At 25.5% G+C, this 19,293-nt stretch overlaps 1 protein-coding gene across 1 annotated transcript; it reads right to left on the bottom strand.

The window, feature by feature from the left end:
• Positions 1-269: 269 nt before the first annotated feature.
• LOC145834658 (uncharacterized) lies at positions 270-18,995 on the bottom strand. Its single transcript, XM_082942144.1, has 15 exons — positions 18,890-18,995; positions 16,517-16,689; positions 15,352-15,466; positions 13,202-13,350; positions 11,645-11,713; positions 9,371-9,561; positions 7,476-7,599; positions 6,942-7,115; positions 5,045-5,219; positions 3,593-3,699; positions 2,632-2,833; positions 1,887-2,092; positions 1,325-1,452; positions 1,012-1,192; positions 270-801 (listed from the first exon to the last, which is right to left on the bottom strand). The coding sequence occupies exons 1-15, from the start codon at positions 18,981-18,983 to the stop codon at positions 481-483; spliced, it is 2,409 nt and encodes an 802-aa protein (XP_082798270.1). The 5' UTR covers positions 18,984-18,995; the 3' UTR covers positions 270-480.
• Between the last annotated feature and the right edge of the window lie 298 nt (positions 18,996-19,293).

Consider the following 19,293-nt stretch of genomic DNA (forward strand, 5'->3'; position numbering starts at 1 on the left):
CCAGCAGTGAAAAATTTGCAAACATTTGAAGTAAAAAATTAGTGATGCTTAAAAGTATTCGTTTTGACAAGTATACTTCTATTTAGATTTATTGTACTAACAGTAATTTTGTTTAAAAAATAAATTACTTTGTTCATTTATACACAACGAAGTACGTTTATTCGTATTAAAATTTTCACTTAAAACTTTAATGAAAGTATTCACTAATAATAATGATTAATACAAAAAACTTATAAAAGTCCTTCAATTGCTTCTAGCAAATACTCAAATAATAAAAACAGGATTAATATAAAATTTAATAAAATACTAGATTTAGGATTGAAAAAAAAATCTTCATTAAAATGTTTTTCCTAAAAAGAAAACGAATAAAATAGAAAAAAGAATTCTTAATTTTTTTCCTAAAGGCAAAATACGATTTATAAAATCATCTGTAACAAAACTATTGTGAGGAAATAAATCTATTATGACGTCACAAAGAAATTAGTAGCAGTCAAGTATGACGTCATGGACTTCCCTCCCGCTCTCGTCAACGAAACTCTTTACGTCATCGCCACACTCTTCACCATGGTTACCGTGATGAGTGTGCAGCCGGGTGTGACGATCCGATGACGTGATCCTGAATGTGACGTCATCAAGTAATGAGTCTAAATCCTGGAAGGCAGCTTTCTCTTCGCTGAAAGGGTAATCACCAAAGCTGAAATCCTTCAATGCAGGGTCGTTGAGGTTTTTCAGGAATGTTTCAAACTCGGATTTCTCGTTTTCCATGCACTCGCCTATCAGCTTCAAACACTCAACTCTTACCTGTTAAAAAATCAATTTAGGACACCTTTTGAGTTTTATTACATTATGCTATATGGGCCATCTTAATTTTTTTTTTCTGATATTAAGAATCGAGTTTTATTATTAAACAATCTCTTTACTCATGGTAACGGTTTTCAAGCGCATTAAAAAGACTCAAATAAAGATTAAATTAGTTATTGTGTTTTAAAAATGTCAAAAATATTTTCTCACTTCTGCGTCTACGTCCAAACGGGCCAATCTGAACACATTTTCGCATACGGCCGTGGCAAAAAATCCCTGGTCCTTACTCTGACCCAAATCGTCCAAAAAGTTTTGGAAATCAATCATTACATTCAAATTTTTCTGATTTTTTTTGTTGTCGTTCAACTGTTTGACAAGGTCGCTGAAGAACCTAGAATATTTTTTTATTATATATTTTTTATACAATTTTTAAAGATTATTTTTTTATTTTTTATACATGTATTATTTTAACTGTTTACTTTAATTTAGTTATTCAACTTTTGTATATCGACCAATAAACAACCTGGAGCTTTTAATTCTCAAATCAGGGGATTTTTGCAGAAAGTATGTTGCGAATTTGACGAGTTTCAACTGGACGGTTTCCATCTTTTCAGCGGTGAGTTGTCTTGCCGCGCATTTGAGCAGAATCATCTGAAGAACAATAGGTGTTTAAGACTGAGAACTTTTGTGATTTTCAAATGTTTATTTTCTACCAGTTTAATTTCTTACATCAATATGTTACTTTTAAAATTGGGAGGGTGAGTAAAAATTAAAACCAACTCGCATTTATCAAGATCTTAATCGCAAGCTATCAGATTTATTTCGACCATAAGACCTTAAATTAAATTATTCCTGATTCATACCGAAAAGACAACTATTCACCATTGCCTCAGTTAAAGTTTTAGAACACGTAATTTTAAAGTACTTTTTGCAATGTAAAGCAAAGTAAACTACAAACAAGCTCACCAAGACTTGTTTAACATTATGCGCTTTCCTCTGTTCTCCAACCAGCATGTGTTTGTCGTAAATGTAATACAGGTTGTTCAGGCAATCAACTAAATATTAATTAAATTAATGTTACTCACCAAAACTTGTTTAACATTATGCGCTTTTCTCTGTTCTCCAACCAGCATATGCTTATCGTAAATGTAGTACAAGTTGTTCAAGCAATCCACGCACGAAGCTCTCACATACGGGGAATCGTCTTCTCGAAGGTGATTGGTCAGCAGGTTGATGAAGTTTGTCTTGTTCAGCGCGTCAATGATCTGGTAGTGGTACCTCGTTGGTATTGCTGTGAAAAGTATTAAGAATATTTAGCTACTATTACAGAATTATATAATTTGTTTTACTGAGAACTGCTATTTTTTATAGTGGTATCTCGTTGGTATTACTGTGAAAAAAAAACTTTATGCAATAATAACATTTTTAATACTTTAGCTTCTAATCGTTCCTTACAGTATTTTTTACAGAGCTCAGTTTAAAAGTGTTAACTAAAGAAAATTTGTTTTCGTATATCCCAGTAAACTTGCTTTGCTAGGGTCTCTATTACCAAACGATTAACTTAAATATTGTATATTTATGTTATGTTTAAAAACTTTCTCTATTGATTTAATAAGATTTTTTATATATAAGTTAATAAAAAACTGTTCTTTTTTAAATAACTTAGTTTTCCTGAAAAAAATAGGTGTGTATTAATAAACATTCTTTAATTAACTAGTTGACTTATTTAATTAAATTAAAATAGTTGTTAAGCCTCAAATACAAAAAGAATGTTAAATTTAACTCCTTCGTATAAATAAATAATAATTAAAATAAAAATTAAATTCTCACCTCCTTCCACCACATCATCGAAGAACAGCTTAACTCCTTCGTAAACTTCGTCTTTGTACTGCCAGTCACTTGTGCAGTGCAGCAGTCCGTGAGTGATGAGTTCCTCCAATCTCTTCGTGGACACCAGCACGCTCTCGCTGTTGATGCCGCAAACTCTGCTGTTGAACCTCAATAGGGTCAAATGGAATATGTATCTGAACATCTGTTTAAAAATGTTTTTTATTAATTATTTTATTTGTATTTGTTTTGTTTGTTTTATTTGCTGTTATCAGAGTCAGTTGGAATATGTACCTGAACATCTGTTTAAGAATGTTTTATTAATTATTTTGTTTGTATTTGTATTTGTTTAATCTCATTATTTAATTTTTTTTTTATCAATCATTTTATTTGTATTTATTTTATCTCATCAGATTCAGTTGGAATATTTACCTGGACATCTGTTTAGAATTTGTGTTAAAAAATATTTATTTTTCAATGTATTTTTGCAACGTTTTTATTTTTTACTACTGTGGTGAGATTAGTTTTTTAAATAATATAATCTCATCAAAATCAGTTGGAATATGTACCTAAACATCTGTGTACAAATTGTGTTAAAATGAAAGACAATTTATGGATTTTTAAGTGATGTCTTTTAGTAGTTTAGTTAATATTACAATTTTATGAAACATCATCTGAATTAGCTGTATTTTTATTATTATTTATGTTAGTACTACTTTTGTCTATGATGTATTTAAAGTTTGTTTAAAGCTAAACTAAAATTAAAGTATTTTAATAATATCTTGAAGTGTAATCGTAAAAGAAGTATTTATTTTTCTAGTAATAATTTCACACTCCAACTATGCAAAATTTCATCAGAGTCAGTTGGAATACGTACCTGAACATCTATTTAAATATGGAATTAACAATTAATAACTGTTAAAAAATTAGCTATTTTTTTTACTGAATACTAAACAAACAAAACCTGACTGCTTTTAATATCAGATGTTGGAATGGAGTTAATGACAAAGAAGAATTCCCCTTCGTGAAGCAAGCTGTTCTTTGCTATAGCTTTCAATGGTGAATTTGTTTCTGTGGAAAATATTACCTAATATCAATTATTTTATTATGTTTTTCAGGGTTGTAAAATATTTTTGGAAGATTTTCTCCAGGTTTTTAAAATTTCTTCCAGTTTCAAAATTACATATTATAGGGACTATTTTTAATTTAAAATTAAGTTTAAGGTAAAAAAAAATGTGTAAAATAGTATTTTAAAGCTTCTTTAAATGTGTTTTTTAATGAAAAATTATTTAATGATGACAAAAAAAAATTTATCTGTTTGTTAGATTATCTGTGTCAAACCTAAATTTTACTACTAAACATTAAAAATTTGTTCAAAATTCCACGTCTTTTAGTGGATTTTGTTTAAAATTTCGATTTTTTGTAATTTTTAATCAAAATTTTAGGTTGTTTCCAATGTTTATAAAATTCCAGGTTTTTATATAATTCCAGACTTTTGGCAACCCTGGTTTTTAGATAATTGGATTCTTTTGAATAAGCAAGCTGTGCTTTTCTTGTGAATTTAACTTGTGAACTTTTTTTTTATACAAATTTTTATTCTCACCAAATATTATATTAAACTGTTAAATGTTTGAGCTGTTTCGTATAGCTATGGTTTCAAAAAAAGTTGCAAAATGTATAAAATTTAAAATTTTATAAAAAATTCAACTGACTAATTTCAAATATTATTTGAATACTTCTGAGAAATAAAAAAAAGTTGCAAAGTGTAGCAGTTACATGCCAATTCAAATTTGGACAACTCAAATTCCGACAATTCAAATTCGTAAAAACATACTAAAAAGACTATATCTCATAAAGTAAGATAAATTAAAAAAAAAAAAAAATTATACGTAGATCTTATTAATATCTACAAGCCAGTTTTTTATTCTTTGCAAAATCTAAAATATTTTTCAAGATATCTTAAAATTACTAAAAATAACTATGTTTTTTTTTGATTTATTTAATCCATATCTCAAAAAATATTTAATTTTTTGCAAAAAGAAGAAAATGGCTTGTAGATATTAACATGACCTACGTATACATATTCTATTTTTGACAAATATACCTTATATTTTACTTGTAGCCGTTAATTCTTTTTTCAAGAATTTGAGTTGTCCGAATTAGAATAGTCGTGCCCCCAAGTATAGCACATTACATATTGTAAATATTTCAACTGACTTATCTCAAAAATGAGGTGAATGTTTCTTAGAAAGGCCAATATAATTTACAAAATAAATATAAAAATGTATTTCTCATTACATTTTTATTATTTAAACCAACCTTTTTCGAACATGAGGTGAATGTTTCTGAGAAAGGCCAATATAATTTACATAATAAACTAGGTATTTCTCATTATATTTTTAATGTTTCCACCGACCTATTTCGAACATGAGGTAAATGTTCCTGAGAAAGGCCATCTGTATCTTGCTGTTGTCCACTACGCACTCGTGCTTGACCGGGTGAATGTTGTTCCTGTCGCACGCATGACTGAACAACGCCAGCAAGCAGGGCCGGTATATCTGGTGTTTCTCCTGCATCGTCACTAGGTGGAGCTGGAAAATTAATTAATTTTTTGTTTGTTTGTTTCATGTATATCTGTTTTTTTTGGATGGTTACCAAATAAAGCTGGAAAATTAACTAATTTTTTATATATTTTTTTTTATATATTTATGGGGGCTAGAAAATAAAATTCAATTTATTATGTTTTGTTCGTTTTATGTATATTTGGTGTTTCTCTTTAATGGTAACGAAGTGTAGCTAGAAAATATATTCACTAGGTGAAGCTGGAAAATAAAATTAATTTTGTTTGTTTGTTCGTTTTATATCTGGTGTTTCTCTTGGATGGTCACTAAGTGTAGCTAGAAAAAATATTCAATTATTTTTTTGTTTGTTTTATATATTTTTGGTGTTTTTCTTGGATGGTTACCATGTGAGGCTGGGAAAAAAATCAATTTGTTTTTGTTTGTTTGTTTTATTTATATCTGGTATTTCCAGGGTTGCCACTGGTTTTTGTCAAATTATTTCTAGGTTTTCCGAATTTCTTCCAGGTTTTAAAAAGTAAACATTTTTAGGTCAACTTTTAGTTTAAAGTTAAGTTTAAGATAAGAAACTGTGTTAAATAGTATAAAAACATTTAAAAGATACTGTAAAGCTACTTTAAATATGTTTTTCATAAAATAAAAATTCATGATGAGCAAATTTCTTATTTATTTGATAGATTTTTTGAGTCAAATCAAAATTGAAATTTTACTCTTTAACATGTGAAAACTGTTAAAATTCCAGGTTTTTCCAGTATTTTTTTCAAAATTTTCTCAAATTCCAGGTTTCCAGGTAAATTGGCAACCATGTGTTTCTGTTGTCACCATGTGAGTCTAGAAACAATACATTTTTATTTGAAATATGTTTAGAATGCAAAACGTTTTACTTTATTTTAGTTTATGTGATGTTTTTCCATGATTGTATTAGATTATGGTGTTTTTTTGTTAAGAAAGTTATTTCATGTGGAAACGGGTCAAAATAGCAATAAGACAAAATTGCACGAGGGAAATAATTGCACGAAAACAAAGTTGCACCAAAATTTATTGCACTAAGACAAATTTGCACGAGGGCACAAAATTACACGAAGACAATTTTGCACCAAGGGTCAATTTTGCACGAGAGTAAAAAAAAAGATAGATTAATAAAAAAACAAAAACAAAAAAAAGCGACTGACCGAGGGTAATGGTTAGGGGTAACAGTGATAGTGAAAATAAAAAAAAGTAACTAATAATAATTTTAATAAAAAAATAAAATAAAAAAGCTACCGACCGAGGGTAAGAAGTAACAGCAATAAAACAAAAAAAAAACTCAATAAAAACTAAATGAAAATTAATAAAAAAATTAAAATAATAATAATAATAATAAATACAAGTCGTGCAAAAATGTCTCCGTGCAAAATTGTCTGCTCGTGCAAAAGTGTCCTCGCGCAATTTTATATACTCGTGCAAAAGTACATTCGTGCAGCTCTGTGCACTCGTGCAATTTTTCCCCTCATGCAAATTTGACAACTACCCATTTTATGTATATCTGGTGTTTCTTTTGATTTTATACCATGTGGAGCTCGAAATTAATTATGGTTTTACTTTTTTATTAAATTAAAAGTTTCAATTTATTTAAATTACTTCTGATGTTTAACAAATATTTAAAATATGTTATTAAATACTGACAAATATGACAGCATCAAAAATGTATAAAATTTTATAAACATACAAATATCAAACAAAGTATTCAAAAACCTCTCTGATAGCATCGAGTGTGCACGTGACAATCTTAGCAACCAAGTCCCTCTTGTTACCATGGCAACCATCGACAACCTTGTTCCACCTAGCGACATCGTACCGCTTAGGTTTTGTTTCAGATATCTTCAGAAAGTACATCAAGGTTCTACGGAGGCATTGTTGTGCGAAGTCCTGTCAAGTAAAAAAAGTTTAAAATGATGTTTTAAAATGACCACAATCCTAATATTTATAGATATAAAATTAAGGGAAGATTACTATTGTTAAATAATTTTGCTGGTTTGTATTTTGAAAATTTTGAAATCTACTCATTATGAAGTGAAATATATAAGCTTTAGAAATAAAAAAAAAAAGTTTTTTACTTCAGTACTTTTTAACTTAATTTTTAAAGAAAGCATAAAAATATTTTGAGCTTACTTTGTCTAACTAAACACCTCAAAATTAAACTTAAAATCACAGTTTTGTAAAAACAAAAAAAATCATACTTTTTTAATCTATTTTTATTCTTTAAGCAAATCAAAAAACAAAACTAACATTGCAGTTTTCAGACCTTCCCATAAGAACTAACAACTTATAACTGTGTTCTCTGAGTGGGTTGCAAAACACAAACTCAACTGCTATGTTCTGCAGATTGACATCCATGTTATGTTTCTTTGAGCTGTGAAATAAAATATTTAGATATTTGAATATCAATTACAAACTTTACTTTAAATTATTTAATTCTATTATAGTTAATGTGAACACTTTATTATGTTATTAAACTGCTATGTTCTGTTAGTTTAGTACCATATTTTGTTTCTTTGAATTATGAAAACTTTTTTAAATGCCTTTATATTAAAAAAACTTTGAAATGTTAAGCATCCATTGTAGAGCAAATGAATTAAGAATTCGAGGTGTCTACAGTAATGCTATTTTAAACATTAATTCATTTATCAATTTTTTATGTTGTTGATAATAAAAATATACCACAATCTTAAAGTGTTAAATTAGAAAAATATATTTAGACAAAAATTTGGCTAAAACTCATAAAATAAAGTCAAAGTTAAAAAAATTGTAGTAATCTTTAAATTTACATTTATATAACATTTTTACATTTCAACTTGCTTTTCTATACCTATTTCATAACAAACTTTTATTTTACTTTTTAACAAAACTATATTTAGCAGTTTTTTTAAACAGGTAACCTAGCAAATTTTAAGTAAGTTTTACCTAAATCATAACATTTTTCATAATAAAAAGGATTTTTAATTTAAAAGCAAGTACAACTTCTACTTAGCATATGAAAAAATTATGCTTGAACTCAAAACCACTAATTCTGTTATATGAACTATCATTTTACCACAAAGACATAGCAAATACAATAATAAGATAAACTAAGATTAATTTGCTTTATTTAAATTTTTCAGTTTATTATTCTAGAATTGTTTTATCACAAATAATTCTCTAATAAAAAAATTAAGTATATATATATGACGTAAAATTATTTCTAAATAATAATCAACGTTTTTGATAGTTTTTTTTGCGTATGTGTATTGTTATGCATAATGCTTATTTAGCATTTGAAAAGTTTTCAAAAAAGTTAAGTTTTATTTTTTATCTAAATTTTATCAGCTTTTAATGTAAAACTTTAAAATAAGCATTTTCTAATAAAATATTTTAATTAATTATTTTATGTTATATTATTTCTAAACAACTATTAACATTTCTGATAGTATTTTTTGCTTATGTGTACTTTTAGTGTATTATTATGTTTAATGCTTATAAGCATTCAGTTAGCATTTGAAACATTTTTTTTAAATCTAAGATGATAATATCAAACAATTTAGTTAATAAATAATTATTGTCAATAAGCGTTTTTCTTTACAACTAAGATAATACTTGTTCTGCGCACTTTTTTCTTAATTCTTTTATAAAAAGCTGCTTTGCTCTTTGTTTGAAAGCAAACAAAAAAACATAGTAATAAATGAAATTAAATGTATTGTTCTTTTAATTTTTTTTGTGTAAAAGTATTAAGAACTTGAAATTTATGTCAGATGAGTTAAAAACATTACAGTTTGCTTATCACTAAAAAACGAATTTTCAAAACATAGTAAAATTTTTTTGATATAAACTTTACCTATTAAATCTTTATTAACTTAGTATATACTATACAAAATAATACTATAGAAAATATACTGTACAAAATAACAAACATAACTAATATATCAAATTTTTTCTCACACTAACTTATTATGACCATTGAATGCATGAATGTAATTTGCAATAACAGTCTTAACTAAAAAAATAATAATAAAATATGTGTTTTAAAATTTAAAAATATATACTAACTTTTTATGACCATTGAATGCGTGAATGTAATTTGCAATAACAGTGTAAACTTGAAAAATAATGATAAATTATGTTTTTTTAAATTAAAAATATATACTAACTTTTTATGACCATTGAATGCGTGAATGTAATTCGCAATAACGGTGGTTCCATTTTGAGCCGATTTTATTTTGTGATCGTACAGTTTATTGTAAAATTCAGTGTATTTCTTGTTTTTGTCTAGTTCATTTCTGCAGTTGTTTTCCATGTTCTTGGCTGCTACCACGTTGACCTTGGCTATCTCTGTGAACACCTGTGAAAAAATAAAACATTTATTTTATTTTATTAATTACTGCTTATTAACTACCACCTTATTTATATTCGTTAAACTGTTTTTTAGCTTTGTAAAGTTGTTTAGATAAAAATGCTCTGATTTAAGTTCGTAATTTATGTCTATTACTTTTTTAATTGATTTGAATAAAACATCAGACTAGACCGTTACAACACAGTATTAAATCTAATTGAATGCTTTAAAAAACAACTTGTAATCATTAATTTGTTTTACTATTTGATATGACACTTAAATAACTTAATTGTTATCAAACTAATTACTGTTATTGACTATTGAGCATACTTTTGTTAACAACAGCAATAAATATTTAAAAAAAAGACAAAGTACAATAAATAAAGACTAGTACAAAGTATTTTATTTTGTATTAAGAAGGCTCTTTTGGTTAACTATTTTGAGATTATGATAGAAAATGCCATTAAAAAAGTTTTATAAATTGGTTTTAAAGAGTCATATTTTTAAATTTACTTTATAAAAACTTAAAATAATTAAATTATACTTATAGAATACTATAAGTTACACAACTAAGAATTGAACTTAAAACAAACACCAAGTGTTAGTAACGTTTTTTTTTTAACTTATCCCAAGGTATTTGCTTTTTATAATATTGATATCAAATAAAGAAACAACAACAAGTATTCAACTTTTTTCAATATTTTGTATAGATATTTTTTAAATTTCTAATTTTTCTTTTTACTTAGTTGTAAACAACTGTAAACGATTAATTTTAAATTTAAAAATTCTATTTCGAGTTTGTTATTATAGATAAATCATTAAAAAGGAACTAAATTTACGGAGATCTAATATTATTCATGAACAGAACAACATAAAATTAAATAACTTAAAAATTTCCTAAGTAGCTAAAACATCTTTATAAATAACTTACTATAAAAAAACTTTTTTTTTTATTTCTTAGCAAATGTTTACTTCGAGTTTTACTAAAATTTATAAACAGAGCATATTTTCAAATAATCATTTCTTGGTAGGTACATTTTCAGACTAAATTTCTATTGGTTAGTATATTTTCAAACTGTTTCTTATTGGTTAACGAACATGGGTAAATACTAAGAGTAAATTAAATCAAATAAAAATAATAATATATGTTTTAACAATTACAGACCTAACACAAGCGTAATTTCACATGTTCTAAAATTTAATTCACAAAATTAAAACATTGTTGACAAACATATAGTGTATTAATTATTAATATGATGTTTTTATCGTTTTATTTACGAGAAGTTATTAAATAATGGCTTGTTTTCAACGCTTTACCATGTGAAAGGTTAAGAAATATTTTTTTAAAACAATAAAATCTTGAAATTTTTCAAAGGTGAACTTAATTATTACAACTATATAAATGTTTTATTTTTCTGAGTATCAATAATATTCATTAATTTAGTTTAAAAAACTACTCTATACTGATAAACTTTTTTGTACTTTAAACCTATAAAAAAGAAGAAAACAACGGTTTATGGTTTTTTTACAAAAGGATTTGGTTTTTGACAAAAAAACTTATTTCCTTGTATGAGGCTGAAGTAAAATTTTAAAACTTCATATTTTTTTCAGTTACCAACTTGAACGTTCAAATTTATTGTCAAAAGATGTTCCACTTGTTTGATTACTATATTATTCAGTAACCATGAAAGATTAAAGACAATCGGGTAATGTAACTTGTATGAATTTAGTATCATCGTTATATTAAGTTAACAAATTTCTCAGTTTTTTGTATTAGTTTTTTTGTTTATTAATAAATTATTATAATACAAACGGTTCAATTTTCAACATGCTTATATACATAAGTAAAAGTTTTAAATTAAAATTTTACACACTGTTAGAGAAATACATGTTTATATTATATTACACAATTAACTACTTAAAAAAAATTAACAATGGTTAAATAAACTTTGATTAACTAATTTTTGTGAGTATTTATTTTGTTTTAAAAAGGAAATCAGTTAAATTTTGAAAGCATTGCTCAAAAAACTGTTTAAATGAAAAATATTTTATTATAAGCAATAAATTGGTACATAAAATTAATTAAACAAACCTTCAAGTACGCATCAAAGTCCTTTAATTCCACTATGAGTTTTACTGTCCTGTATTTCTCTTTGTTTTTCTGTAAAAAAAATTATTAAAATAAAAAAATTATTATAACAATTATAAAATTTAAAATTTTGCCACTAAACCAAGTTACAATTGTTTATTATTTAATTTCATAGCGATTATAAATTACTTTTTGTAAATGAAAATATTAGGAATTTATTTGCTGAAAATTTATATAATTATTATCTTTTTATTTTATCATATCTGATTAAAACTATATAACATCATTTTAAACATCAAGCGAAAAATGTATATTTTATACAAAATGCTTTATGTTTTTAAAGCAGTAAAGTGAGCAAGAAATTACTATTGAATTTTTTTATAGATCATGTGTAAGTTTAAAGCTTAAAACAACTAAAAACTGTTTTTATTTTTATATCAAAGCAAAATATAGAAATTATAAGGTGATTACTAAAAAAGAAAGAAAATTTGTTCACTTTTTAACTATAAGTTGATAGTTTTAAAACTTTTTACCTAATTACCAAAGTATTTTGAACAAGCTTAAAAAGTAAACACATGTAATTTCAAATACAAACTTTATTTTAGTTCATTTAAAACTGCGTGTATTTATTTACCAAAATTGGAAATAAAAATAATCGCCAAAGTCTGTTGTAAAATCAAAATTGAAGAACTTTAAAAAATGGCGACCCCATTCATTTAAGTTGATTGTTTTGCTGTGTAGACACCATTAACAATTATACACTATAATAGTAAGAATAATTTCGCGAAAATCTTTAACAATAAAATAAAAAATTGTCAGCAAGCTTCTTGTTTGTTAAACCAAACAAATATTGTATCATACCCTTCACCTTACAATAACATCAAATAATCATACTGTACATTTTTTAATTTACATGAATTTTTGTTAACAACTATGCAGACATGTCTGCACTACATTTACTGACCAAATTGCAAAAATGTTTCTAAATAATAATAAAAAGTTCAAATTAACAAATTTTTCCAGTCTGATTCGTTCAGGCATTTTGTTTTGGACGTTTTTTATTTATTTTATAGAAATTTTTTAAAATAAATCTGACAATCTTGTTGAGTGGTATAGTATATTTTCAGAACAAATTTCAAAAATTGTTATTTAAAATTAGAGAAATAAAATCTTTATGCAACATTAAAAATTGGCTGTTTTATTGTGTAGTGTAGACAACATTAAATATTTCAGTCTTCAAAACAGTTTCATGAAAAACTTCAAACAATGAAACAAAACGATTGTCAGCAAGCCGCTGGTTTCTTAAATAATTTTTTTTGTGCATCACAAATTCAAAAATAATCATTATTTTAAACTACTACATATGTTATACTGAACATTATAAGTATCATTTACTATTTATTTAAAATGATACTTATAATTTACAATATAACATATGTAGTATTTTAAAGTATAGATTAATACATAATAAGTTAAAATAAAAAATTTTAATTAAATCATTCTAATACTTGTGGGTTGAAATTTTTTAGCACATTTTTTTTTCTTAAATACTTAACCAACCTTTCTGTCTGCATCGGTCAAGTCAATCGCTGTTTTTTTCTGACTGCTGTAGAAACCAATCAGAATTATTGAAAGCAGCTTGACAGCGCTCCTAGCGACGAAAATCGACGATGACTGGGTTGCCTTACACACCACGTTGACATCGAACCCTGACAAAATAAAGAAAGAGTGTACATTTAAAACATCACCTCATCAAAAATAAAATAAGTGTGTGCTTAAAGCATAACAACTGAACTTTTATTTTAGTTACTGAAAATTATTTGAGCTCATGACTAATCAATAAATCGTTTGTTTAATTTAAACAAAAAAATCAAAAAAGGATGACTGGGTTGCCTTACAAACAGCGTTTACATCAAACCCAGAATCATGATGTAAATTATTCAAAATTAAATAAGTATAAAATAACTAAATAAAGTTATTGAAACCTGACAAAATAAGCAATTATATACATTTAAAACAATGCAATGAATTACTGTTTAAGAGGTAGCTTCAAATTTCCACTACAGTTTTTGAATTACTTGAAAATCATGCAACTAATTTGTATATTTGCTAAGTCAGCAAAATATTTATAAAGTTTTTTTTTATTTTTTTTTTATTTATACCCTTAACCCTAACCCACCTTACCCAAACTTGAAAAAAAAATCAAAAACTAAAACTTTAGTATTAAAATTAAAAAAAATACAAGAAAAATAAAATTGCTGACTCAGCAAACATTCAAATTAGTTGCATGATTTTTAAGTAATTCAAAAAACGGTAGTGGAAATTTGAAGCTACCTCTGTCTAAGTATCAATTTATGCTTTGCATACATATTTAGCGTTGAACCCTAAAAATATAAAACATTGTATTTATTTCAAGTACCACAACTATTGAAGTTGATGTTTGTTACAGCTTTTAAATGTAGAATTTAATATGGCTTGGTTGTCTATAATCCCTGAATAACACATTTATGATATTGATAACTTTAGAATTAAACATTTTTTTAGTTTCATGTTTTATTTTGTAATAGGACTATGTAACCAGTAAACTATTTACACCAACGTTTGAATACTAAATTTTGGTTGAAAATAATTCAAAATTAAATAAGTATAAAATGATTTATTGTTATATGAATTAATAAGAGAGTGGCCCACTGTATTTAAGCTGTATTCGTTAAAAATCAAATATTTGCAATAAATATTTGTAGTAAACAAGTTTGTATTACAATAACTACATCGAGTTTTATAATTGTATCATAAAACTTCTTTCTGTATTTATGACAACTTATAATTGAAGACATTATATTGTTAACATTTTTTTGATCAAATGTTTAGTTACAAAAATTTTAAGATATTGCAAACCAAGGTTGCGTTTTGAATATTTGTTGAAAACAGCAAAAAAGAAAAGTATCAAAGAATAAAATTAAAAACTGTTATAAGACATGTAAAATACTCGGCAAATTGTACATGCACAAGGATCTTATACCAATGTGTTATTACTTAACACAACTTTATTAAGTTACATTGAATAAGTCTTGAAAAGTTACATTAATTATTTTGCTAATAGCAAAATGTGAAATTTATAAAAGAGACTAACAACTAAAGCGAGTATAATTTTTTAGAAAATTTAAAAGCTGCTGATAAAACATAAGCATATTACAGGTTTGCCACTCATTTTTTCAAAAATTTTTCCAGGTTTTTAAAAGTACACATTTTTGGATTTATTTTTAGTTTAAACTTAAATTTAAGGTAAGAAACAGTGTTAAATAGTATAAAATAATTGAAAAGATACTGTAAAGCTACTTAAAATGTGATTTTTAATAAAAAAAATTTTTGGTGATGACAAATTTTTTTTATCTATATGATAAATTTTTTGAGTCAAACCAAAATTTTACTACTGAACATGTTAAAATTCTTAAAAATTCCAGGATTTTCCAGGTTTTTTGTTCAGAAGTCCAAATTTTTCAAGTTTTTTTTCAAAATTTCTTAAATTCCAGGTTTTTCCAGGTTATTTTTGCCTAAACTGTCAAATTCCTAGTTTTTCCAGGATTCCAGGTAAAGTGGCAACCCTGATATTACAAAACAAATGACAGTAAAAGGTTTTTTATGGAGAATTTTTTTTTTTAATTTATAAACAAGGTACTTTTTTAGTGGTATATTACAAAAATACCAACCATTCTCAAAAGCAATGAAGTAGGTCGCGGGAGTCATGTTTTGAAATGCAATGAGCCAACTGTTCAGAACGGTGTTTGTTACATCCGGGTCAAGTTGGATGTATTGCACAAAATCCTGTAAAAAAAATTAATACCAGTGTAGTACAAAATCCTGTAAAAACTTCACTATCTAAAAAGTGTTTGTTACAGTTGTGGTTAGTTGAATATGTAGTACAAAATACTGAAGAAAAAATAACTATATTGTACAGTATTTTCATTTTATTCACAAAACAAGAGTAGTGTAAAGTTTTAGAAACTTCTCAGTTCCAACCAACGATCAAAACTAAGAATTGCTTACTGAACAAGGGTAGGGTTATTATTATAAATTGATGAATATTTATTGGGTGGGAATAGATAGCGATGGGAATTGTTAGTATACCAAAGTTATTACATAGAAGTGTGTATAAAATGTTTGTAACTAATAAGTTGTATAAAGTTGTGCAAAAATAGAAATTGATAATAAGATCATTTAAAAACTAAAAAAAACATGATATATACTTACTTTGAGAATTCTAAATAAACTATTACGTCAAAACATACTTTTTAAATCAAATTATATAAATTAACATACTACCAAAACAAATTAATAAATTAGATATTTGTATTCTTTCAAGAAACAACTATGTGTTAACTATCTTGACAAATCGTTTAAAATATTTTGTGAGAATGCTAAAAATTTAACGAAACTTAAGTTGCACTAAAGTATATAATAATTTTGTTTTTGGTTAAACACCCAAATAAAATTTTTGAAATGTTGACTTTTTAACTTTTTGCCATTAGGAGGGTAAAACACTTTATTTAATTGTTCTTATTTTTACATTAATAACTAGGTTGTTGGTTATTATTATTTATATTATTGTATCTATATTTATCTTTTATGTATATTAATATTTATATTAATGTCTAATAATTTATATTTATAGATTTATAGAATACAAATATGGAAAGGTATTTTTTAATAAAATAAATTAAAGATAAATATTAGTCTTTTTATTTTTTAGTGTGATTAATTTTGATGTATCAATAAAATCTTTACTACATATTTAATAAAATGAAATAACTTTTTAACAGTAAAACTCAGTAAAATAACAGTATGTTACAACATTAATATTTATTTCAGACTAACTTTAAGGTATTCAATAAAGTTTTTGTTATTTTTCAAGTTGTAAATGCCATTATTGGACACAAGTATTCCAAATAAACTGATCAGAAAACATTTGTGAGACTCTGTTTTAACTTGAAGTCCCAATTTACAGTGGTGTAAGAGCTTGTTCAGAATCTTTTGTATTTTATCAGATCCTGTAAAAAGTAAATATTCAATTAAATATATATGCGAGAGATTGTTAAGTGTATTTTGTTTCTTTTCACACTCTATATAAAAAAAAAATGTTATACAAAAATTAATATAAAAGAAACTTGCTCAGGAGCTTTTGTACTTTAACAAGTCTATTTTGAAGTTTGAGTATAAAATAAAAACTTAAAAGGGTGATGAACTTTAGCAGAGTTTAAAGAGTTTTTGGTGTCTGAAAACACAGTTTGTGTTTAAGTAAGCAAACTTTTAACTACTACTACTTTTAAGATACTGAACAACCTTTTTTTTGATTAAATTATAAATACATTAAAATTATATTTACAATAAAACTACAGCAAACGAAAGTCCAGACTTCTGCTCTGCAGACTTTTGCCAATGTTTTTGTTAAATTACAAATAAGTGAGCTGAACTTGAAATTCTTTATTAGATTCATGTTTTTATTTATTCTACTGATTCAAGAAAAAGCTATCAGAACTTTTTGATGTGATGTTGTAAGAAATTAGTATTATAAAATTAATTTTTTGTAAGGAATAAGTATTTAATAGTTTAAAAATGATTAATAAAACTAAACTTTACAACTAATAAGTGTTCAAAAAACTTGCAAAAACAAACAGTTATAATTAAGGCCATAGGGGGGAGGGTAAACCATGTTTTTTACAAGTTGATCTTATTTTATAGAGTTTTTCTAAGCTTAAAGATACTTTTTATCATCTTAAAAAATTCGAATTCTTTTTTGAGATTTGACCAGTCAAAGTCGGGCCGCATAATAGGTTCCTTATGGGGAGGGAAAACTAAAACAGCAAAAAAAGACTTTTCATTTAAAATCTATCTCCTCTTACATTTTTCAGGCAATCTTCTTCAAATTTTCACAGTCTAATCTTTATACAATAACAAAGAAACGTTATTTTAGAATTTAAAAAAAAAATTGTAAAAATGTATTTTTTTGAAAAAAAAAAACACTTTTTTTTTTAATTTTTGGGGTAAAATTTTTATTTTTTAAATTACTAAGATTCTAAAGTAAAGTTTTTTTCATTTTATTGTAAGGAACGTTTCCTGAAACTTTGAAGAAGATTGCTTGAAAAATGAAGGAGGAGATAGATTTTTAGTGAATTTTAAAATTTCCGAGAAAATTGACTACGTTTATATAAGAAAATTTTTACAAAATATCTCAAAAATTAAATGATATTTTTGAATTCTATAAAAACTGGCTTCTAGTTTGTACTTAAAGCTTTCATTTAAAAGCCAAAGTTAATTTTTGTAAAAAAAAATGTTGGAACCCCTCCCCTATGGCCTTTACAATAAATAATAATCAAAATACCTAGTATATAGCTAATTGCATAAATTCATAAATTATTATACTCATTGTAGTATATAAAACAAAATAATATATCACTACAAACTATTAAATATTTTTTACTTACATTTTATGCATTATTAAGGGCATAGGGAGGAGGGGGGAAGTTCAACATCTTTTTTTAAACAGAATTTGGTCTTATATAAAAGCTTTAAGTGCAAACTACAAGCCAGTTTTTGTAGAACTAAAAAGTCTTATTCAATCTTTGAGTATTGTAATTTTTATAAAAAGTTTTGGATACAAACATATGGACCGCAAATTTTTTGGGCTACAACTTTTTTGGTAATTTCAAAATTAAATTAAAAATCTATCTTCTCCTTCATTTTTTAGCTAGAGACCTTAAACTTTTAGGAAACATTCCTTTTATAGTTTAAAAGACTTTGAATAGTAGAATTTAGAAAATATCAAAAAATAAAAATCTTGGATTAAAAAAAACAAAAAAAAAAATTGGTTTATTTTTTTTATTTTTTTTTATCAAAATTTAAAAAAAAATCCTGCATTCAACCTTTTCAAAATTTAATAATACGCAATATGTCATAATTTAAAGAATATAGCTTAAAAAAATGAAGGAGGCTATATATTTTTAATGAAATGGTTTTTTTTTTTGAGTTTTTAGTTTGCGCCTCCCATTAGGAACCTATTGAGGTCACCAACATTGATCATTCATATCTCATAAGTTATTTTGAACTTTTTCAAGCTGTTAAAAATGTCTGATAGCTCAGATTTAACTCTATAAAATAAGATCAACTTGTAAAATTCAAGGTGCCCCCCTACGCCCTTAATATAAGCAGATATATAAAAAATGTATTTATTTTATAAATAAACAAACAAACTTGCAACTCCTCCTTTCAATATTGTTTTCAATCCATCGAGTATTCTTATCAAGCAAGTGTCATCCTCAATAACAAGCTTATTCTGTTGCGCCATGTGCTCAGCTATTATTTCTACTTGTTCCAGTCTGCTGCACACTTCATCTTTCGCTTCCATTATGTTAAAATGTGATAAAACAGCTGTGAAAAAAGTAGATTGTGTTTATATGTAACAAAATAACGCTGCAGCTATTGACCATGTTCAAATATCATAACTTTACAATGGATTGACTGTTCTTAAATCTAACATAACAACACAGTTTATACAGTAGATTTGTCAAGTGTTTAGTTTTACAGTGTTTTAGTTATATACAAAAGTTTAAACTTAATCAGTCCCAAAACTTAGTTAACACTTTAAAGCTTGAAGA

This window comes from Thalia democratica, chromosome 4 (genome assembly GCF_965202585.1).
Source record: "Thalia democratica chromosome 4, ktThaDemo2.hap1.1, whole genome shotgun sequence".
Classification (NCBI taxonomy): Eukaryota; Metazoa; Chordata; class Thaliacea; order Salpida; family Salpidae; genus Thalia; species Thalia democratica.